The sequence below is a fragment of the Crocodylus siamensis genome, chromosome 3, assembly GCF_052110815.1.
Source record: "Crocodylus siamensis isolate JL-2025a chromosome 3, ASM5211081v1, whole genome shotgun sequence".
Lineage (NCBI taxonomy): Eukaryota > Metazoa > Chordata > Crocodylia > Crocodylidae > Crocodylus > Crocodylus siamensis.
Window position 1 is genome coordinate 145,143,961 of NC_143397.1, and position 24,975 is coordinate 145,168,935.

General features: G+C 41.5%; 1 protein-coding gene across 8 annotated transcripts in view; it reads right to left on the reverse strand.

Annotated features, from left to right (window-relative positions):
• The window catches only part of MBOAT1 (membrane bound glycerophospholipid O-acyltransferase 1), a 162,062-nt gene that overhangs the window by 98,384 nt on the left and 38,703 nt on the right, over positions 1–24,975 (reverse strand). For 5 of the 8 annotated variants that reach the window (XR_016441360.1, XM_090039414.1, XM_090039410.1 and 2 more), the window contains exons 4-8: positions 21,393–21,488; positions 12,286–12,341; positions 8,932–8,986; positions 5,645–5,828; positions 3,555–3,747 (exon numbers count right to left, since the gene is read on the reverse strand). Coding sequence is in view for 7 of the 8 variants with exons in the window: in XM_090039414.1 (XP_089895540.1) it covers positions 3,555–3,747; positions 5,645–5,828; positions 8,932–8,986; positions 12,286–12,341; positions 21,393–21,488 (584 nt within the window). In the remaining variant the exon portion in view is untranslated. The remainder of the gene's footprint in view (positions 1–3,554; positions 3,748–5,644; positions 5,829–8,931; positions 8,987–12,285; positions 12,342–21,392; positions 21,489–24,975) is intronic. The other 3 variants (XM_090039413.1, XM_090039412.1, XM_090039417.1) reach the window with 3 other exon arrangements.

Sequence of the window (24,975 nt, forward strand, 5' to 3'; positions counted from 1 at the left end):
CTTAAGCAGAATATATTTTTTTAAAGTAGCAGTGAAATAATAAAAATATTTTATACTTAGGGTGCAATCAACGTCCAAAATTTTTATGGCAGGACAAGTTATGAGCAAACAAACAAACATCCTAAGCCCCTTGTCCTGCCCCAAATGCCCAAAAATGTTGCTGCAATCCAAGACTGTCAGTTTACGATGCTTTAAGGGAGGACATCCATTTGCTAATTGCATGCTGCACGAATCCCATGGTGTGCATGATCCATGGACAGACACCCCCACTTTCAGACATATGCCCCAGATTAGGAAATGACACCCAAGCTGCTGTTCCACAGAATTGAGCCCCTGAAGTCCCAGCAGTGGCAGGGGCAGGACTCTGCAGGACAACAGATCCAGACTATGTCTTTAAGCACCAATAAATAGGGATCTACTTAAAACGCACAGAGGGAAAGTAAAAATTACAGGTCCTTCACAGTGCCTGGCATCATTTTCACAGTCCTTTTGTACTGAGCCCCCTCCCACCCACTAGCTGATTGGCCAAGGGGCTCCAGCTCCCACCCCCCACCACTGATTGGCTGGGATGGCTGCCCTTCATGTGACCCCACCGGTACCTGTTGATTTCCAGAGAAGGGGAGGGCCGCACAAAAGGTAGCCCTCTTGACCAATCGGTGGCAAAGGGAGAAGGGGTAGCTGCCATTTTAACTGTTCCTCTTCGTGCCAACTACTCCCACTAGGGAGCCAGCATTTTATTTTTAATAAGTTTTTTTTTTTTTGGCAATGCCACTCAAAAATCACAGGGAATGCCAGCTTTCACAGTGTTCGCAGAAATGGCCTTTTCATGAAAATCACAAAGCCACAAATTAAGTAGATTCCTACCAATGAAGCAAACCATCTGTGCTAGGACACAACCCAGCACAGATGATCCCATTCCTAAAATGACATTGGTTATACCCATAAAATATCACACACATGGGACTCTCAGGGTGCATCTCCATGAGTGCACACATGCACTTTGCATGCCCCAAACCCATCTATGGTTCCACAAACTGTGTGCCACACATGCATGTGTTTGCCACACTCCTAATTAGCAGCATGGCAGGGTTTTTTGATACCAGGAGATCCTGGTGTCAAAATAAAAGTGCCAAAAAACTGACATGACGCATGTGGCTGCAGTGCATGCTGCCCAAATCTGGAGCCTGGCTGGCCAAAGCCACAATCTGGCTGCCAGCCAGGCTCTGTGCACCTGGATCACCACCACTGCAACCCTGGGAGGCCCCCGGGAAAGACTACTGGGGCCAACCCAGGTGCTGGCCCTAGCCTCCCCTACCCAACCCAGGGCAATTCGCCACACATGTTCAGAGGTGTGCCCAGGAACAACTAACAGCGGCACAGCTATGTGCTATCGATCCCTGGGGAAATGCACGTTCCCCACTTGTGGGGACACACACTCAGAGAGTCTTCCCTTAATTAAATAATTGAGCTGCAAACCACTGGTTGGAGATATTATGCCCCTCTCCCCATCCACAACTTTTATATGCAATAGAATTCAGCTGCAGCAATGATTAAGGTATAATTTTCAGAAGGTTCAAGTTCAGTCTGTACACATTACCTTCAGGGATCTCTGTAGATGTACAAATTGATTTAAATACCCAATTTGTACATCTGACATATAGTAAACATTGGTCTGCATAAATACTAATACACTATGCCTCAACTTTCTGAAAAATCACAAGCAATTTCTCCCAACTTACATGACACATAAGGAATGTCTCCACTGAACACTCCACTTCAGCTAGTTCACTTAGAACTAGCGCAGGTGTACCTACATTACACCTCAGAGAGCAGTGTAGGTATGACCTGAAGCACAGCTCAAACCAGAATGCAGGTCTCCTGTGTCATGATCCCAAGCCTAACCCTAATGACTCATCTTCCTCACCGTAACTAGACTGTATTAAAATCTCTTCATTTCATCAGGTTCCAGTGTTGCTCAAAACAATCAAGAAACTGAGTTCTGCAAAACCTTGTGTTTTTAAATAATGTAAAAATACTTGATGTAGGTCACTCAAGGTTTGCATGAATGTTCTGATATTCTCTAGCTGCTACTGTTTGCTCCTAATATTTCCTTCACTATTACTTTATTTTCCATCTTGTTGAATGTTCTCTTAATAAGAAGAAAAAAAAAAAAGTAGTCTGATGATTATGGTCCTGAAAAATTGTTATCAACATTTACTATCAGCCAAGGCTACACATTGCTTTGGTAGCAGATGATGATAATGTAACAACTAAACTTTATTCACTTAGCCCAGGTCAACAGAATAGAATTTTGCAAAAACTGACTGGAGAAAAAGTCCATGGCTGAACAGCTCGCAGTGCTATTCCCCATCCTATGCACTCAAGAGAGTCTCTTTAATTCCACTGCGGAGCAGAACAGAGAGGACATTTTCTGCCCCATGACTTCTCTGTACCAAGTGCGTGCATTTGTGGTGGGGACATCAAGGCTGCAAGTCATGCCTATTCCTGGTCATCACTGTTTCTACTGACAGCCTGCATCCTCTTCCACCATATAAGTGATTGTGTAGGATTGTGAGGAAGAGGGGCACAAGAGAGGGTGATTAAGCAAACCCAGTTTACATACAGATTCTGTAACAGTCTAATTACGTCAGCTTTGGGGGTGAGCTACAACTTTTAGTATGGATGCAGTTATTCTAATCTAGAAAAGCTTTATGCTGGTACAACATTCTGGTACCTGAGAGTTGTACTGCTTTTGAGTTATACCCCCACCTCAAGTCAAGGGGGAGAAGGGGAAGCAAGATTAAAACTATGTTATAGAGTCCAGACATAGATGCTATATCTTTTCTTCTGAAGTATAACATTGAGAGTAATGTTGGTATAAACAAGAGAGTAAGAAGAAGTGGTTTCATCAATCTGGCTGACCTAACAGAGGAGTTTCAGACACTTGAAAAGATTTGGCTAAACTTTTTAGAAACCTCCAATCAACCCCCATGGCTGTAAGCTGTGGCGTCACTCTCCTTTCCCCTCCCAAGTTCCCTCCTTTCACCTCCCTTCACTCTCCTTCCTTTTCTTTATATGTTCTCCTGCTGCTTTTTCTTTTCATTTTTTAAATTCTTCTCTCTTCTCTCCCTTTATTTTGGAATTATTTTTCAATTTTAAAAAATATATATCATTTTCTGGGGCAAAGGAGCAAATCTTGCTCCTTGGACTTCAGTGAAGCTACATGGGAACATGTGAAAACAAACTGCAACAGCTTTAACAGCAACTCAGACTTCTGTCCTACACTGTGTGACAGTGTCTTGTTGAGACTGACAGTCAGCAGCCTCACAGCACCTCAAATCTTTTCCAGTCTGCAACTGGTACAAAACAGGTGGGCTACAGCACCCCCAGAGGAGTTAATTAAACTTCTGCGGGACTGTGGGTGCAGGCTTGTGAGCCCTTACCCATTGTACATTTTAAGATTGGGGCCTAAATTGAAAATATCCTATTTCATAACACCAATATTTATGAATTGACTTATCTGGACACATAATAAATCATATAGTCATCCTTACCCAAGGTCCAGGCAAAGTAATACTTTGGCTTCGATGCTTGTGTAACAACATATAGGTAACCAAGTCTTGACATGAAGGATGTTTTATTGATAAACTGGTTATCAATGATGTATGTAACAGGGAAGCTCTTGGTAAGTGTCAAGAACAAAAGGAGAGATACAAGGGTGATACAGAGTTTGTATGCCACAGCTCCCTGAAAAAGCATAACAAATAACAAAACATTGGTGTGATCATTTATTAGAATAGGCTAAATGCAAAACAATGCTTGTTCTTTATAAAAGGAATCTGAATCAAAACCCATCCTGATTAGAGGCAGCAACCAATTTCATCACCATTAAATTTCCATCTGGTATAAAGAATGGGCAAAGCCATGCAAAAGTTAGCTTTACTGGATCCAAGTCGTTTACCAGAAGAGAGTAAGGAATTTTTTTAACCCATCTCAGGCAAATTCTTTCATCAGAATCCTACTGCAGCTGCTGGAATTGTCTCGAGGAAGAAAAAGAAAAAGCTGGGAAGCAGACAGCTTCCCTCTCTAAGCAGTTACCCAAAGGACAAATCTTGGATTCTGGCTAAAAGCCCCAAACCTACTGATGTCCAATATGGCAAAACCACTCTCTGGCACTGCACCTACCATCAGCTTGCCTGAGAACCTATTTACAATTACTTACTCTTAACCAGCACATACAGCTATGTCATCCTGCTCAGGGTCTCTGCACAGTCTGGAAATTTAGCAGTGGGGGAAAAACTGGCAATTAACAATGCTACTGCTGCCCCACTGCCTAATTTCTAAGCCAGGCAGGCAAGATGACACAGCCCAGTGCAAGGGGCCAGGGCCATGGGCACAATCTGGCATGCAGGGCCAGGACCCAATAGAGTGCGTAGGGCTGGGATGATGCAGTGGGCCAGCCCTGCATGCCAGATCAGGCCCAGACTGACCTTGCACCACTCATCCAGCCCATGGAGCCAAAAGGTTAGGCAGTGCTGACCTAGTATGCACACCTCTTTTCATAACTTTCCATGGCACCTGTCAGTATAAACTATGTGACTACTTGGTAAATGGTTTTCACAGACTCAGCATGAATAAATGGACTATACTTTCATAATGCAAATGGGGGAATCTAACATTAAATTAACACTGGGATAATTAGTTTATGTTAAAATATGCACACTGTTCACAGCAAAAAACGTTAATGCATTTTTTTAGTAGAAAAACACCAACTTTTATATACTATAAATGTATTTATATACAGTACACATATCACAACTTGAGTCCAATTCTAACATTGTTTACACAGATGTAAATCAGAAATAACTCCACTATATTCAGTGGAACTATGTCACTGCAGGATCAGAATCAGACTCCATACACAGTACACACTCTCTGCACATTATAGAGCACCTGTGCAAGTAAATTCTGCTCTCAATTAAAGGCATAAATCCAGAGTCATTTAAGTGTGACATGGTAGAAGGTGGCCCATATATTTTTTCTGGAATATATGAAGGACATTTGTTCAAGTGTCAAGTTAATATTTAATAAAACAAGACAATTATAAATTTTAAAAATGGTTTTGTGGTGGATTTGATCTTTTCCATGCTTACAATAAGGAAAATGACCCCAGGTTTTCTTGAAAAGAATTAAATCAAGCTACAGTACTTAATAAATCATGATTCCTGTATCCAGTGCATCTCTCACATAACAGTGATAGGATTTTTTTTTCCATTTATTCCATTTTGTGAATTGTGCTCTCTCTTTTGTCTTGGTCTGAATACAATTCCCAATTATCTAACCTACAGAAGGTTCTCATTGTGAGCACAGAAAGCAGCACATATGATGACCACTATCCAATAAGCTGCTCTGCAGGCCAAACATGTGTTCCTGAAACACAAAGGGAGGACGTCAACACCCTCTCCATAAGCTTGGTAATGAAAACAGGAATTGTTTTACATAGAGAACACTGTGATGTTAATTAGCAAGATACCCAAGAAGAAATCAACTTAATATTTTTAAGTAGGTGCTGCTATTAATCAGTCACATGCAAAGCAGTGTTCTCCAGCTCTTTACAATAAATATTTGGCATTTTACAACTTACAGTTGGAGAAGGATCGGGAAGTCTATCGTAACCCTTTTGCTTCCAGTTCACTTCTAAAAGTTTCATATGTACATGCCTCCCTTCAATGAAGGCTATATAATCCTTGTAATTGCTGCAAGGTCCAGCTATGATACTCATAAAATTGAGGAGATAGCTTAAATACTCCAGTAAAGAAGGTCTTCTTCTGTCAAAACATCCAACACACAACAAAGCAAAACAAGGTAAAACATGGCAGAAAGTTTCATGGGTCATTTACTAAAAATTTGATTTAAAAGTGTAACAGTGCAATATTTTGCACAGCCCCATAAATTATCAGACAGAGTATACTTAAGACATTACACACAAAGCAGGACCTTCATCATGTATACTCAGAGGAGCTCTCTTTCCTGCCCATATTTTAGATGTTTGAATGGCTTGTCCCAGCTGAGAGAGGAGCGTGTTGTTAGAAGACTGGCAGCAGCATGAGCAAGAAGCAAAGATGAGAAGCTGTGTCTAGTGTTGCAGTATGTACAGGGACAGGAAGAAGAAAGATCAAGAACTGCTGAATAGCCAAATGCAATGGAAGAAGTATGCTTGCCAATTCTTCATGTTTTCTAATATACTGTGGATCTCTACCATGTCAATGGGAATTGAAGAGGTTCTGCTACAACCTGTATTCAAACTAAATTAGCAACCTTTCAAACTGGAAAGGAAAACATGTAGAATTACACTGCCTACATCATCTACGTGCATCTTGTAGGGGAATTAGTAGCATTTTATGCCGATGACGGTATAAAAACACAATGGTCCACAGAGGTCCAAAGGCTTCCCAAACATGTGCACTGCTCACTGGTCAGTTCAGTGGTAATTCCCCATTTGGGCGCATGTATGGACAGTCAGGGATAAGCTAATCTGGCTAAAACTACATATCTACATACGTAAAACTCAAGGTAAACCTAAACCTTTGTATAAAAATGTACTGCATTTACCTGAATCCAAGATGACTTTGAATTTAAGATGACCCCACCCCACAATTATTAGATTGTATGAATGCAAAATTTGTAACTAGTTTATAATTTTTTCACTGTATAGAAGCTAATTATTGCAGGGTTGTCTTAAATTCATCCCCCCCCACCAACTGCTACAGTGGGGAAAGCAGTGGAAAGGGGTGTGGAGTGGGACAGGAAGATGGCTGGGTAATCAAGTAGCCCCCTCCCCCACCTTTTGGACCTCCTGTAGCCTGCACCTCTTGCTACTTGCCCCCCTGCGGTGCTTGTGCTCCTGCTGCCTGTTCCCCAACATCCTACCCCTCCCCCCAAACCCCGCCTACTGTTGGGTATGACTTTAGCTCCATTTCCTCCTAGGACACAGAGCACTTGAAAGCTCCAGTCCCTGCCTGGCTATGTAGCAGGAGTATTGGTAGCAGCTCCGGTCCTGAGACACTGCTGCATAGACAAACAGGGGTTGCAGCTTCCATGTGCTCTGTGCTCAGGAGGGAAAGGAGCTGAAGTCACATCTGACAGTAAGCAGCGGCAGGAGGAGGCAACAGGTGCTGTGACTGACTCTGGACCTGACCCAGACACAGGGCCAAAATGAGAGCCATAACAACTTTTTGCCCCTCGCCTTGTCCTTGAATCCAAAATGAAAGTCTCCTTCCCCACCCATGTTGAATGGGGGAAAAAGCCTGGCCTTGGATTTGAGTAAGGACAGTATTTTTAATTAAATGTGTACCATCAGCTGAAAGGATGAAACAATGGTAACACATCTGCTGCTCTCTTATTTTCTGAATACAGAACCAGTTCAAGCTATGCAACTTTTTGCATTCACTGTGCCCCTTACTGAAGATACTGATATCTAGCCGAGATTCTCTCTGATAGTAAAATTTTCTACATAAAGGTCCAGCTTGTAAGCTCTCTGGACCACCAGTAATTTCATGTTCTCTGCTTGAACAGAGTTTAGCACAACGGGGTCCCAATGTGTGACTAAGGGACTTCAGGCACTAATATTATACTGAGCAACAGATAAAGCCAACAAGCCTTGCCAAAGTCATGCCACTGTGTCTGCCAGACAATAGCAAGTCTGCCTAGAAAACTGAGCAGAGAGACATGAGTAATGCATGAAGGAATGTAGAGAACATGAGCAAAAGAGAAACAAAGCAGGCCAAGAACAGAAGAGAAGACAAAAGGCTGAATTACAAAATAGGATTTAAAACTCCCTGTTTGTTATTTCTCAGCAGCTGACATTCAAACTTTGGCATGTTGTTAGCTACTTTCCCCATACAGTACAGTATAGAACACTATATCATCATAACAACAGGTAAAGTTAATCTTATGACCACAGAACCCAGTCGCAGTCCAGCATATTAAAGCTCAGGGCACAGGGAGACACAAAGTAAAGGGTCACTGTTGAAATTTTATTAGCTTCCTTGCAGACTTTTGTTTTTCAAGAGATGACTTTTAGTTTTAAATTCCAATATCATTTTCTAATGGCTAACAGTTAAACCTCAGAAAATAAGCAACCAATTTTTCTGGCCAAAAGCAAAGTTTCACATGTATTAAATCCAAAGCTAAATATTAGTTACTTGCTTCCACTCTACTCAAAAACAACCCCACCTTCAACTGATAATTACAGACTTGTAGAATTAAAATAAACTGGGAAAAAGATGCTTGTCTGGACAAGCAACATCAGCTCTTTTTAAGTGCTAAGACCAGTCATTCAAAGTTTATGCTCTTTGCCTTGAAAGTGAAGAGGTAAACAAAAAATGTGCATCAGTGTCTAGAAACTAGGTCAAAGAAAAACAGAACTGAACATGGATTAATGCTACGATGTAGTTGCTGATAAGAGAAGTCATATTTTAATATGAAAAACAGCAGGCCATAGTGAAAGGAAGATGAAAGCCTAAAGATCAGAGCAGAGTATAAATAAATTATATGTTTATTAAGATAATGCTTTGACAAAAAAGTTGCTTCCCTTTAAACACCCATTACAGTTAACGTGATCTAAGCACATGGTTGGGTGCTTTGCTGAATGAGGGCCCTCTTGGTGTTTATTTGGACAGGTGGGAAAGGATGGCCATATTCATGAGCGACTGGGATACCATCATCAACCCAAAGAATAGAATTGCTTAAATAAGTATAAATGCAAGCTAGCTCTGGGTGGCCTGAGGAAGCACATCCTAACATAAATCTTACCTCCTGGTACCGAGAGGGTAGAATTGACACCCTCTGCTCCCCCTTTTCCAAACACAACCCACCACCTAACCTCATCTAGATGAGACTGAAGACGAACTAGAAAAACTATGTTCTTACTTTACAGCAAGTCGACTCTGCTCTGCAGTGAGGTCCTCAGCTTGTCGACCTATCCCTAGCAAGAATAAATAATAAGCAATGACACAATACAATTAAATAGGTCTCTTCCAAAAATACCTTCAGAAAATAAATTCCCATGCCCAAAGATTATATCCTGCATAAAATTATTGGAGTTTGAAAGCCAAACACCTTCTTGCTTTTCATCATTACCAAGAGTACGACTATTTCAGCTTCCATCTCTGCAGTTAAGCATGCTCATCCTCAAAGAACTGCAATAAGCAACTGAGTAAAGGTGTATTACTGCTTGATCCTCCCCTATCAGCATCTCCTATTGGATACATTTCTCCTCCTCATTCTTCCTCTTCTAAAGAAGCTCTGCCTTACTTCAGCTTCACCTTCCATCAAGAGTTTCCCCCATAGACAGTGAGCCCCCTGATACCCATCCACCAGCACTGATTCCCAGTGCCTTCTTCTAACAGCTGTTCCATAATATCTCTATTCCCATAAGCTGTTGGTCCTATTAACCACAAAACTGCTGCTGGCCTCTTTATGAGGAACAAAACAATTCACAGCAAGAGAACTGGCCAAGGGAGAAGAAGTGGCACCTATCATGGGAAAAGAGGGGTTGTTCAGGACAAAGTCAAGAATTCTCAACTCAATCTCCTTTCCTTTTTTCCCTGGAACAGCATTCTAGCCATGAAATCCACATCTTGGTTGCAAAACACACACTAGTCGGCTTAAACACTGCATTAATAAACAAAACTCCTTATGGCTAATGTGACATTCGGCAATGATCCTGAATACTCCACAGTAATGAAATGCAGAAGTGGACACCATCATTATATAAACTGTGTAACCCTATGCAGACTGGATACTTCATAGCATGCATTTAACAGCAAACATTATTCTGCTCTTTCTTTTCAATATGCAACAAAAAGGCTGACCTAATTTTATGTAGAGAATTGTGGTTGAACCAATAGGCAGAATTTTAGCTGTCTTGGATTCTTCTCCCCACGAAGAACTAGGCAGAACTCCTGGTTTTTGTGCATGCAGATTAAAACGGCATGCACAAAAACAGCCTTTGTTAAAACGCCCCAGTGTATGAACACGGAGAAAATAGGAGAGAATCTTTCTTTATCGATATCAGGAATTTATTAGTCATAATATAGACGGCATCTAGGCACTGAGTAAAGTAAGTCAGTTTAATGTGAAAAGAATGACAGGCTCTCCCCCTTAAATCTGAACCCCAAATGAGGCAACCTTTCACAAAAATGTATTTATTTGAGAAGCTTACAAATGCTGCATGACTGCCCCTAGCTGGCTTTTTAGGAGTTAAAACAGTCTTCTATCTTCACCAGCACAAACTAAGAAACTAACTTTTTGCTCATGGAGCAAATCCAAATAGACAGACATAGATAGATAGTAACTGGAATTTTATAGCCTCCTAATTTTCCACATTAGCAAGAAATTACTACAAAATACATGCCATACAAATGTCCTCACTTTACTGCTTATTTTTACGCTCTCTCCCTCTCTGTTAGTAAATATTGAAAGCACCTGTACTTCAAAAAATACATTTCAGGTTCAGGTTATTTGAAATGTTTGATTTGTTTGTTTCGATTTAGAGTCAGTTGCATGAATTTTCAGATAGAAACTTGTGAGCATCTGAAATGAAAACAACATCCATTTCACCTAGTTCACAGATATGTACTTTGGCAGGGTAATAAGCACTTCTCAGCATAATTAATACTGGGATTTTTTTTTTAATGGTACTGCCTCTGCTTACACATTACCCTCCTCTACATCTGTTTAGTTACCCACTGGATACAGTTTAATGGTACGTGAACACTGCAGACTACAGCACAGTGAAGAAAAGCGTTGGCAAGCTGGTCAACTGACCAGTCAATATTGTCAATTAACCAGTCAACTGACTGCATATTTTTGACTGATCAAAGACTAAAGCAATTTTACAAAAAAAATATACTGCATTTTTTGGTATTTTTCTTGACAGAAATATGACTTTTTAATTGGTTTTTGACACATTTCTTAAATGGAAAACGTGTGCTTTTTCTGCATATTACTTGGACCTATTCATAATAATTTACCATTTTTGACAGATAGTTGACCAGTCAATTGACCAAATTTTATTTGACCAAATACCCAACCCTAGTGTAGAGATACCCAAGCTAGCCCATTTGAAGCTTCACACAGCTGCAGCTAGGCTGCTTCAGGTATCCAGGGTAGAGGTATCTCTATACAACACTAAATTCCACAACGTAAACCTTATTGAAGCCTTAAATCATTCAGTTCTCTGTGGCGGGACCGTCTTGTTTGTACAGTGCAATGAGCAACAGATCCTTGGGAGCCCCTATGTGAGACTGCAATGCAAACAAACAACGAAAATAATTGTAACTGGAATGCAAGAGCCTTGCACTGTAGTGAGAGCAGGCATTCTGCTGGAAAAGAGCACCATTTGTAACAGCCCAATAATGCAAGGGCCTAGAGGCAATATTTGTTTTCTTACCTATCATTTTGGTTGCCCCTGCTCTGGATAGAAGCTATAACCTATCCCCAGCAGTTTACAGGCTATCATCTCTCAAGACCAAACCATTCTTTAGCTAAACTGACAGGGTATTTCAAACATTTTATCTTAGTCTCTAGTACTGGCCATGGACTAAACATGTCACTGCCTTTGATTTTGATCTCATATCAGCAAGAATCCAGTGTAACTGAAGGGAAGGCAGCGGCATTATCCTGGTATTAAATATTAGATGAGATTAGAGTTAGCGCCTAGACCGGGGTGGGTAAAATGGCATATCTGGCCAGCAGCCGGATTCCAATTTCCCACCAGCCCCTGCCTGCATTGCTGTGGCCGGTTTCCATGAAGACCCAGGAGCACTGGGACTGTGACAGTGCAGGTCACAGTTCCCATGGAGACCAGCCCAACCAGCGCTGGCAGGGCGCATGGCTAGGCATGGAGCTGCTCTGGGGCTGGGGCTGGAATTTTGCAGCAGTGATAGTGTGGGTCAGGGCCAGGACAGAGCCCCAATCCACTACCTGTGCACCCCTATCTGGAGGTACAGAGGATTACCCAGAGAAAATAAAGCAGCATCTTGGCTTTTGTTTTTGGGGGGAGTTTTTGTTTTGTTTCATTTTGTTCTTCTCCTATAACAAGCAGGTTTAGATTCCAGAAAAATCCCAAAAAAACTGAGGGGGGCTTTCCACAAAGCACTGACCTTGTTCACCAAAGGAACTCACTGAGCTAAATTCATGCCTCATGTAACTGCACCAAAGAAAAAGGTCTAGAGTAAAACAAAGCTGTCTTTAGGAATATCAGGAGGTTTACTTGCTTACCATCATGGACTTGAAATGCAAGAGTTGTGATCTTCTGCGTAACAATCATCAGTGGACTATAACAAAAGATATAAAAAGTAATGAAAGCCTTTTCTCACGCACTATATAAATCCTTCCTGCCTTACTGTATGTACGATTAATCAGTATGTGAAAGCTTTTAATAGTTTACACTCACAAAAGATCTTTTTTCACTCACAGTTTGTCAACAAATTTTATAGTTATTACTGCTTACGACTAAAAATGGAATACGCCCTGTAAAAACTGAAACTTCAGGAGGAAACGAGCTAGGCCGGGGTTGGCAACCAAACTACAAAGTCACCACATTAGCCCCACAGAGCCAAAAGGCTTTGTCTCTGCCCGTGCCCACACGGGGGCCAGGCAACTGGAAGTCCTGTCCACATTGCCACTGCAATGTCCCCTGCTTCCTGCATGCAGTGTGGGATAGCTTCCAGTCAAAGAGGCATTGAGTTGGAGCTAGGCAGCTTCTAGTTGTGCCCATGCTGCAGACAAAGTGGGCAGGGAAGTAGAGGCCTGGGAGAGGCAAGTGGGAAGAAACAGGAGCAGTACAAGCAAAGTTCCCAGCTGCCCAGCCATGGAGTAAGTCCCCTCCAACTGGAAGCTGCCCTCATGTATCAGCTGGTAAGCAGAGGCCTGAGAAAAGCAATGCCAGCACATCTCCCAGCTGCCTGGCCCCAGCATGGATATGGGCAACCTGCCCCCCCACCCCTCGCTATTAACATGCTGCAGAAGCCACCTAGTCCATGCCAGACTGGAGCTGGGTTTTTCCAGCCAGCAGCTTGAAAAGGCTGCTGCCCCTGAGCTAGGCAGAATGCAATTATTCAAACTGAAAAGTGGGACAGGATTGTAAAGTTAACAATTCTCCAGAACACTACAGAAAGGTCTTTAATCAACAAGACACATTCAGAACTTTATTTTAGATCTTATTCAAAACATGGTACCTTCAGCAGCAGAGTACAGAGTACCAGGCAAGCCTACTCAGAAGAAATGATACCATTGTATACATTACTATCATCTTGGCAATCTTTCATTCATGTAATGACTAAATTCGAGCCTTGTGAGATTTGACATCTCAAGGTGGTACAGTTATAATATATCCTTTGTTCTCCCTTACTTCTACTCCCCTCTAATGAGTTTTGTCCCTGAAATGACTGGGCTTATCCTGATCCTGCAAACATTCACACATTCTAGTTGTGCCCATCTTCAAGCACATGAGGAGTCCTATAAAGTCCAGTGGCACTACTCATATATATATTTGCAGTGTTGTGGTCTTAAACTAAGCTTCTGGGGACAGGAAATTTGCCTAATGAATAGTTTCATAGTTTCTAGGGTCGGAAGAGACCTGAGTAGATCATCTAGTCCAACCCCCTGCCATGGCAGGAAACAATACTGGGGTCATACAACAAGAATGTTCTTAGGCAAAAATCATATACAGTTCCTCATCACTGTTTCTCAGTGTGCTTTACAAAAGATGTCAGAATCCCATTTTACAGATAAGAAAACAGACACAGAGGAGTGAAGTGACTTGTCTAATATAACACACCAAGCTAGCAACTGAACTGAAAACAGAACCCAGATGCCCCAAGTTCTACTTCAATGCTCTGCCCACTGCCGCCTCCTCCTCCATTACTACTACTTGTAATATTGTGACTGGGATATTGTATATGAGCATGAAGACACTGAGTTACTTTAAGGAATATTTTAAGGACCTTATTTATAAGGGATATATGTACAAGGAATTATTAATACAGAAGAGGTCTGGAGTAAGTGAGGAACAGCACAACACAACAATTCCAAATGCACAAGCATTAACAAAATACAAGAGTTACGTGGGTCAGGTTTTCAACCCACGTGCCATTTTATTTTTTTACTACTAAAATTAAAAACATTCCCTCTATATAATTTCAGAAATCATGTCTATATAAATTATAGTTACTATTAATACCTCTTCCTATTAATAATATATTTACCAGATTTCTGGTATACAGAATGTGGCCGGATTTCTCACTGTACATAAAAAATTCTGGAGCGAAAAATACTTGCAACAGAACTGGATCACTACTCAAAATGAATCATTTTAAACAAACAATATTTATTTTATTATGTTTTTATTTCTCTCAGGTATACACAAATTCCATTTGAAAAGCGCAACCAAAACAATTTTCAAATGCAAAATAAGCCCGGTCCATGCTGTTGAAATTAATTCAACATCCTTTTTCCTTTTAAAAAGAAAACTGCATCATTCATCTTCTTGACAGTGATAAGCATTTTACAGAAACATTCAGGTGGACGACTTTAAATCATATGCTTTAGAATCAAAAGTGTACACCTAAAATTTAAGTGCCTGCCTTTGAAAATTGGAGCTCCTACTCTAAGCCAATGAATATGAACACCACAACACAAGCATTCAGGAGCGCAAATTAAAACGGCATGCACAAAAACAGCCTTTGTTAAAACGCCCCAGTGTATGAACACAGAGAAAATAGGAGAGAATTTTTCTTTATCAATATCAGGAATTTATTAGTCATAATATAGATAATATATAGGCACTGAGTAAAGTACGTCAGTTTAATGTGAAAAGAATGACAAGGTCTCCCCCTTAAATTTGAACCCCAAATGAGGCAACCTTTCACAAAAATGTATTTATTTTGCATCCCTATACTGAAAAAACAACACAATCTTGAAATGGAAACCACTTATGGGAAAACAATAGAAGTCATACTGTTCTACCCAGGCAGTATGCTCAGCATATCTGATATAGAAATGACTATGTCAGGAAATATAAAAAGACATTACAAGAAGGAAAAACAGACCCTTAGAATATCTCAGTAGCCTCCACTGATCAAACTGACCCAATATCCTCTTGACTGGGGTTATCCAACTAACAAAAGGTTAATTTGTAGCCACCAAGCTCCCACCCAGCTGGCATTCCTCCTATTGTTCCAGCTGCACCAGCAGCTGGGGTTTCTGAGCTTCTCCCTCCTCCAGATTCTGCTTCCTGTCCAAGGACAGGCAACATAGTCTGCAGCACTGGAGGCATCCGTGGCTAAGGGTGCCTGCAACAGGGACGGGGGCACCTGTGGCAAACAACGCAACAGGGGCGGGGGCACCTGTGGAGCCTTAAGCCAACACTGGTGCGGCCCCTGGCTGCTTAGAAGTTGGACAGCCTGATCGAAACTATTTGGTAACCTTCTTAAAGAAGGTGGAAACATTCCTTGCAGTTTATCCTCCAACCAGAACATTCATACTGCTTTCATCCTGTCCCAACCAGCATGGGGACACCACTTTTGGAGGAGGTTAAAAATACTGCAGAGGAAGTCGCCAAAGCTAAGACACAGTGACATACTGGGAATACCTGCAGAGCATTTTGAATAACAGTCATAAAACCTCTGAGGTCTAATTAGATCTGCCTACCACATTAGTTAAAATATTTTTAAACATGATTTAAACACGTTCATGCAAACACACTTTGCAACTAGCCTGCCTCATTAGTACAGCCAAGAGGAACAAGTCATGGTATAATCAGTATACTCCTGGTTTTTCCAAGGGATTAGGTACAATACTCTAGAAAAATAAATTGACCAAACAAACTGAGCCCAATTTGTTCTAGGTAATACTACTGAACAGTCTAGCCCGCCATATCTAAAAACAGTTCCACTGACAGTTTCACTAACTGTGTGGTTGTTGGCAAAACATTTAATGTGGACAAGCATTAACAATATTTTTTTTAAAGTTGTTTACTTCATCTTGGAATTGAAGTAAAAATCTCACACAGGCAAGTTCTCTTGTTTAACTGTCCAGATTCCTTGACTTTATTACCATGCCAGAAATATTGCAATCTGCAGTAATCTGTTACTTTTGTTTTCAGTGTAAGCCTGAAAATCCTGAAGCATGCACGTGAAGATACAGGGCTGAGTTTTTCATACATCAATTGGTTTCCAGTTTGTTTCATGTTATGGGTGAAAGCCGAAGTCATTTTTAAGTAAAAAAAAAAAAAAAAAAATCAGAACCATTCTAAACAACTGCAAGTCACAGCTTTCATGAGATAATTATTTCTTCATTATTCCTTGCAGTCAAAGGTTGCTTTCTTTCAGAAAAAAAGTTTTTTCCTAGAGACGTTTCATAAGATATTAATGGGTTATAAAGCTTTCCAATTCTAATTCACTGGTTTGAATTTATGCAGGCTGGTAGATAACACCTGATGGCTCTTTGACAATTAATGTGTAATCAGAAAGTGATCTCAGTCAAGGCCCATGAAGATATATACTTAGTATGCTGTTAAGCAATAAATGGATTTACAGAAAAAACTATTTTTTCCCCTTACAGAAAAGAAACATATTAGCAGAGTCATTTCTTTTATTAATATAACCCATTCTGTGCCTGGTCTGTGCGTAAAGGACTTCAGTCCCCAGAGTTACCTGCCCTAAAGATACACTTGTAAAAAAAAATAAATTTGATTTCATCCATTCTAGAGGGGGAAAAAAGCAAGTTTACTCTAGGGAGTGTTTACTGTTTCTGTACTTTGTTTTAATACGGTACAATGATAAGAGAATACTTCAGAATCAGTTTCCATCAAGTATATTTCTGTGTAAAAATTGGCTATTGTACCTCTGCTGCTATCTTTTGTGCTTGACACAAAACCACTAGGAGGAAAAAAAAAAACAACAGAGCATTAAGCATCAGAAGTCAAGCCACTGACTTATGACACTCACCACTAAAAACCTTCTTAAAAGGCTTTTCTAGAATTTAAATTTGATTGTGTTCATTTTTAAAGTGGCTTGCTAAGCAAGCTGTTGATCCCTTTCGAATATAACTAGTGCTGATTAAATGTTTTGCTCCAATCATCTTAGAAAATGAAGCCCCGATTAACCTACAGAGCAGTAAAGCAGAGTTAAAGTGAAAGATTTTGCACATCAGTCAGCCAGTGCACCTCATATTAGGGAAAGAACATTACACCTTAAGGATAGCAGGGTAGTTCAGCTCCAAACTAATCCAACCACTGACTTCTCCGCCAAGACCTAAATAATAGTACCTATTACTGTCCATTTTTATGGTGATTTTTTAATTTCTTCTGATGGTAATGGCACCAAGGTAGCCAACATTTCACATAAAAACCTGTATGGTACTCCCTGGCCTTCATTAGACATTCTTTAAATAGTACTGATTTTTGGTCGTACACTGGGTAAATTCCAAAACGTAAATCAACCAGTGAAAGACTGCATGATCTTACCTGAGCAAAGAACTCAAGCATTTACATAACAATGTATAAAGACCCACTGATTCAATCAGTTATGTACACAAAGTTAGCCGTAGGCTTAAGTGGTTTAAGTAGGATACATGTCCTTCCCTATTTTCCAGACCTAAAGGTCCTGAACCTACGGAGTTCATTGGCTAGCAAGGTCAAGCCATCCCAGTTCCTATAAACAACTGCACACAAGAAAATTAAGTGGGTAGTATGACATCTGGCCCCTTTTATCTTCTCAGCCTTAATGACCCGGTATGGTACCCATTTACAGTTATGTTGAAAGGGTACCACTGCTCAACCTGTGTCATAAGCAAGACTTACTACACAGAAGGATAATATAAGGCTCTGCTACCATGGCCCTTTAGAAAAGCATCACATTCGCTTGATTTTTTTTAACTTGCTCACTTCTGCTAATAGGTGTAATATTATATAGCATTAATATTACTATATTGACGGTCATGTCTATGACCCTAAAGAAGATAATGTAATATTAGTATTACCATTGTTATAAAGTATTTAAGAAACCCAATACAACTCACCAGCATAATCCTCTTAGCAAAAAGAAGAAAAAGAAAAAGAAAATCAGGATAAAAAAAGAAATAATCCTAAAAATCCTAAGAAAAGTAATTCAACACAAATGTTTACATCTTTCAAAAAAAAAAGTAAATAAAACTGAAGGTAAAACACTGCATTCAGCTATTTAAAATAATTAAAATTCAAAAGGTGTTTACTAAAACTAACAATTGTTACTGAAAAGTTGTTTTCATGTTTTCATTTTTTAAAAATTAAAAACTTAGACTTTTCAACCAGGATGAGCAAATGCCATGACTTTTAATTTTTCACCAACAGCAACAAAAAATGTTTATTAAGATACCACAACCAGCTCTATTGTTGTCTTCATGGCGTGAAGCAGTGTCCCAACTTTATTTTTGGTCTTCTTGGGGAACATCTACACAAAACATTTTAAGGCACATTAAAGCACGTGTCTACATGTGCGTGCCCTTAATATACTTTAAAAATGGTGAGGTTGGGCTAATTGCACCTAAATTTGATACCTGCAAATGCAGGTATTAGGTTTTGGCATGAATAGTTAAAGCACATTAACACTGTGTGGACTGCTTTGGGACTAATTTTAGTCCCAAGCCAGTCCAAACACAATGGTAATGCACTTTAATGCCTGTACATGTAGACGCCTGCTTAAACCCATTTAATGTGCATTAAATTTAGGTGCACCTAAATGCACATGTAGACATGCCCTAGAGAAATTAACAGAGTCACTATTAGAAAACTAATGGTTGCTATCCCTGTCTTTGAAGAGATTAATTACAATGATTAGGGACCTACTAAAATCAGGGTGGCTGCCTCCTGATTTCACAGACAGAATGCAGGGTCCAACCGCCATTTTGTGAGAGGAGTACAGCGCCGCCCCCAACACATGATTGGCCAAGGGGCTCTTGGGGGTCCTGCCTCTTACAACCGATTGGCTGGGAGGGCTGCCTGTTGTATTGCCCTGCCCCTTGTCACCAATTGGAGAGGGATAGTGCCACATGACAAGCAGTCCTCACATCCATTCAGCGGCAAGGAGTAGGCGTGGCAACCATCTTGCCAGCAGCCCTTTAAGTGGGCAGGCCCCCCGCCACTTCCCTCCTGAGCAGGCTGCCATAGTACCCTGAGGATTACTGGCTCCCTCTGGGGATCCAGCATTCTATTTTCAGTAAGTCTTCCCACACCCCTCCCAGCAAATTTCACAGGCATGCCAGATTTATTGGGCAATACCAGATTTCACAAAAATCATGATTTTGGTATGTCCCTAACAATGATATAAAATTTGATGCATTATTTTCTATTTTAAGACATAAAATGGACTTGATAGTTACCAATTTTCCTTCCACAGGTATTTCCTGCTCCCAAAATAGGAAAAAACAAAACAAAACAAACCTACCCATTATTATGGGATCAAAAATGCATTGCAAGTATAAGTTAAGTGATGGTGAATGCAAAATCAGGCATCCATACATTTTGGTAGAAACACCCTGAATACCTTCATTTAAAATGACAAGTCAAATAGTAAAACTGGAAGGCTGAGGATATTAGAATTAGAAGACAGATGCTTCTTTGCTATCATGTAGATTGCACTTCAAGGAAACACTTTCTAGTGTCTAGCTGCTAGAAAATCCTGTGACCCACGGTAAACAAACTCTGTTAGTTTTTTACCTGCTTATTCTTCAGATTTCAAAACCAAACATGTATTTTATGTCTATTTTCTAAGGTAGGGACCCTTCAACATAGCTTTACAATTGCTCCGTGATCTGTTTAAAGCTTGAAGCCCAGAAGAGGATGATTATCCTAGATTATCTGAGCTAGCTGCAGTCGTATCATCTTCAGTCTAAGCATTAATGAGAGCAACCCTTTGGCATCAAGACAGCATACAATAGCCCTGAATCCATGAAGGACAACTGCCTCTCCAATGAAATTTAATTACATTTCCTTTGAATAGATCTACCAGGCATTACAGTGTATTCAGATACACATTATGAACAATGTTCTTTGACATACATACTTCTATAACATTTCAATCCCATTTACCCATTTGTTTTGTCATGTTCAGTGTCGGTATGCTCATATGCAATTAAAAAAAAACATAAGAAAATCTTACAAAATTAAGTTTCTCTGAATACATGAATACATTTCCCCTCTTAAAGCCCAAGTGTCTCAAAGCCTTCTAGACCAGGAGACTAAATACATCTAAAGAAATAAAGACACATTCACAGAAATAGCCTGTGTTTGTATTTTTATGCCTCCGGTGAAACTATGGCCCAGAAAAGGCACCTGCAACATACTATATAGACTGTAATAGTCATGTTCTGCCTCCCTCATAAAAAAAAAGATTGTTTATATCTAACAGAAAATGAATGACTATGCTTTTCTTTTTAATGCAGCAAATTTCTGCGTTCCAAGAAGTAAGATTAATAGCAAGAGCTAACATCTGTAATGATTTAGTCACTCTTCTGATGTAGCATATCACAACTTTTGTAAGGCCCCTTTTACTGTTTTGGTGCCAGCAAATTGTTCCCAGCACATAGATTCCCCAGTAGGACCAAGTTCTATGTGGACAAGACTGAGAAAAGAAAAAGAAAGCATACAAAGGTAGACTATTTAAATTATATTCCCAGTTAATTAAATTAACTGCCCCAGTTAAAGGGGAAAAACAACTTAATGACAATGCAGGCTTAGATGCAGCTAAAGTTTACCTCATTTATATCTACTTCAGTTACTTTTACATGCCCTAAGAGACCCATCCTCCCACGCCCAAGCAAGTTTTACTGGAGGAAAGGAAAACGTATGTGCAACCAAGCTTCCCAGATTGGAAGAAGAGATCCCTGGGGTAACCCAAAAGCAGAGAAGCCGAAAGAGAAAAGAGAAGGCCTGGGCTTTTTGAGCAATAGTGGCAACCCTCTCTTACTGTCTTACTGGAGAAGGAATAAGGAAAGTAGCAGTCTACCCAAACAATCAGAATAGGCTTCAAGAGCTAGTAGTAAAGCCCTGGCTCACTGCTTCATTGGGAGTAGCAAATGGCTCAACCCTTCTCCTCTAGTGAAACAATCCAGGGATCCAAACATCCTCCAAAGAGCAACTCCACATCCTAGGGATTCTCTCCCCCAACCCCAGAACAGATAGGCACTGTAGGATTGTGCAGTGATTATTCTGAAAAAACATCCTTTTTTGAAAGTATAAGCAAACTCCAGAAATACACTTGAATATCTTGGCACACTTCTAAAATGTACTGAAGTACGAGCCTAAACAACTCTAATAATAAATAACAGCATTCAGCTTAAATACTCACCCAGAGAAATCTGTAGTAAGAATACCATAATGGAATATGCATAGTCGGCTAATGTGGCACAATGTGAGGTATCCTATGGCTACAGCAAAAGAATACCTAAAAACGTGTCATAGAAAACAGATTAGTTATCAGCACAAGTTTTGGCAGATATTTGTGTCAACCTCAGATAAGCAACAACAACAACAACAAAAGCAAATTAATTTTTTAGCTATTGGGATGGTTACAAGTCTTCTACCCTATGCTAAATGTTCTATATAAATTTTTCAGAAGTAACTGGTGATTCCAAGTGCCCAACTTGAGACCCTATAAAAATAACTGATTTAAGGGCAGATGCTGAACATTTCATGAAAGTCAGACAGATGTCTCAGTTGAGCAGCCAAAAACTGAGAGCTCTAGAACTAGTCACTATTTAAAATTTTGGCCTAAAAATAAAGTTTTAGAAACCAAATAAATTTTAAATGCACACTGTTCAGATTATTCAGTCTCTTTTCCTTTCTATAAATACATATAAATGTGTACACACACACACACAAACCCTCCCGATTTCCTTGAAATTCTGGTACGTCAGGTTTATAAACAACAGAGAGAAAGGACACAATAGCTGTATACTTTTGTCCAACAACACTTGAAAGACTATTCCTTTCGACTTTTGATGATGAAATATGTTGTTATTCCAAGTTCTTCACATAGGACATGCTCCTTAACTATGACTTGAAAAACTTCTTTGCAGTTTCTCCAGGGCAAGTGTAAAATCAGGTCATGAAGGCAGGTTGAGTGGCACTCAGCTTCCTGATCTTCCTGATGTTCCAAAGGTTTGAGGAGTACAGGACAAAAAGTGATCCTCAAACCCTATTGCTTCCTCTCCCTATCCCAATTTCACCCTATGCATGATGCAAACAAAGGTAAGGCAGGGATGACAGTCTGGAGAGAGACTCAATGCAGAGGAGACCTAGAAGAAGACCAACAGAACCAAGCAAACAGCTGATGCACCAGAATGAGAAATGCAGCACATGACCCTTGTAGCCAGACCAGAGGCCATCAGTGTCCAAGCATCAGAACAAATGAACCAAGAAGAATCCAAGACCACAGGGACCAAGCAGGAAGCAAATCGATGGAAAAATCAAGGCCTTTGCACCAAAAGAAGAGTGGCAGAAGGTGATCAGTGAAAGACAAGGCAAGCTGAGACTGGCCAATGGGAAGTTGGAGCCACTAGCACCAAGTCAGCTTCATAGCAGGAGACAAAATAGAAGACAAAATAGCAGAAGTGGTCTGTGAGTTGGTGAAAATGGACCAGGCCTTTGTCACTGGGTGGGAAGACCTTTCAAGAGAGATGGGCCATCTGTGACTAATTAGTTGCTACCTAGATGACAGCAATGGGTTTAAAGTCAGGGATCAAAGTGATAGCTTGCAGGTCACTTGATCTATACACGAGCAAACAGCTCAGTCAGGGAGATAAATATGAAGAAAGTGGAAGGACACCTGCAAAAGACACAGGGTTAGAGGAATGTCCTGATGTGGTGCCTTAGTGACAGGAGAGATCTGGCTAGGCACAATGGGATGGGGCGGGTAATGAAATGGGAGGTGGAAAGGAATTGGGGGCGGGTTGGAGTGGTGAAATGAAGTCAGCCAGACACTGAAGGATGAAATAAAAAGAGGAAGTAAATTAAAGAAGGTCTATGTGGCAAGCTTAGGACTGCATCTCAAGTCAGCTCGCCCACTTGTCTACATAGGGCAGTCCGCCCAGTTTCTCCTGCCACAATAAACTGCTGGTAAATACGGAAGATTGCCCATTATCTATCCCGATGCCAAGGGGCACTATCCACAGCATCAAACTTTCCCTACACCGTGGCCCATATTTCTAAGATGGCATCATAAGTTCTTAATGACTCCGGCCCCACACTGGACCCCATTAGACTCTAGTCTGGACCCCAACTAGTTCCCTCCTAATCAGGCAGCCTCAATCCCTGCCATCATTCAGGACAGGAAGCTCCCTAGACCTTCCCTCTCAGGTGTGGCTCTCCTCTGGGACCATGGGCCACACTGGCTCTGGCCCACCTCCAGGCCAGTTGAAACCCCAGGCCTCCAGCTCTAGGCGTCCCTCCTGGTGGGTACTCCAGCCCTTTTGACCATCCTGGTCCTGGCCCCAGCACTGACCAGCGGAGGGTTTTGTCTAGGCTCTCGCACTGCTCACCCACCCTCTTATATGGGTCTGTCTTCTTGGGCCCTACTACAGGGTTACCCACCCAGTTGTGGGGGCTGGGGTTTTGAGGCACCCCTCCTCACCTTTCACCAGGGACGTAACTTGTCTGGCATTTCTTAGGGACTCCCTTGCCACAGGGAGCCCCCCCTCCCAGGCCACTCTTCCCCGGCAGGATGTAGTTTCAGGTCATGTCCAGAACCAGGAGCCTCCCCAGTCCATCCCCTTAGCTCCTGCCCTTACCTCCAGCATGTTCCACACCACGAGGGAGCTGGATGGTGCTGCTCCCTTGGCTGCAAGCAGCTAACTGCTGATTCTGCCCGGCTGGCCTTTGTTTGAAAATGGCCACCCTCATCAGGCACTTGATGGCTGTTTGCCTGCCTCAGTCATTAAAGTGGCAAGCACCAAAGATGCACTGCCGCAGTCTCATTGTAACGGGGTAGCTCTCAGGGCCAGGCACAAGGCTGGTCCACCTCCCTGTTTGGGCAGTCTGCCCTCCTACACTCATCTGCCACACCTTGATGTAAACAATAGGTTACTTAGTTTTAAGCAGGAGGCTGCCCATTTTAAAGCCCAATGCCACGGGCGTTACCCATGGCTCCGTATTGCCCCTACACCATGGACCATGACTTGCAGATGGTATCCATATTGCACAATGCCTCACACCAACCCATGCTCCAGGGTCTCACTGGGACACTCATTCCACCCTGGGGCACACTGACATTCTCCCACCACACCGTGTGTTCAACTACTCCTCCAGTCCCTTACTGGGCCACTATGACCTCTGGCCTAAACTAGGCCTCAGGCATCTTTGGATGTGCCCGGGCCTTTAATTCATGCCTGTGCCTTTAACTAATGACCCTCACTGGGACTCCCTATGCTAATTGTATCAGTCAGCTTCTGTGCAGCGCTTTGGACTGTCTCCAGGCCCTGTTCTACACAGCTACTGGGTGTAGCTATCCTGGTCAGCATCTGGTGCAGCCCTTCAGACCATCTTAGGTCCTACTCTACACTGCTGCTGGCTGCCACTACTCTGAACAGCTTGTGTACAGCATTTCAGGCCATCTTTAGGCCCTATCCTACACCACTGCTAGGTCCCTATCGCTCTACTCAGCCCCTTTGCTGAAGTCTCTGTGCCTCAGGCATCTGGCAACTTACCTGGGCCCTACTAGCCCTCACTGGACCTTTGGACCTCAGGCATCTGACAACTTACCTGGGCCCTACTAACTCAGCCTACAGCTGTGCAAGTCTCAGGCATCTCTTGACATACCTGGACCCTTTGGGCAACATGCCCCTTTGGGCCTCAGGCATCTGTCAATTAATCCATGCCCCAGGCCCCATGCAATGGGCCTGGACTCCTGTTGCTTTTCTATTGGGTCATGTTCC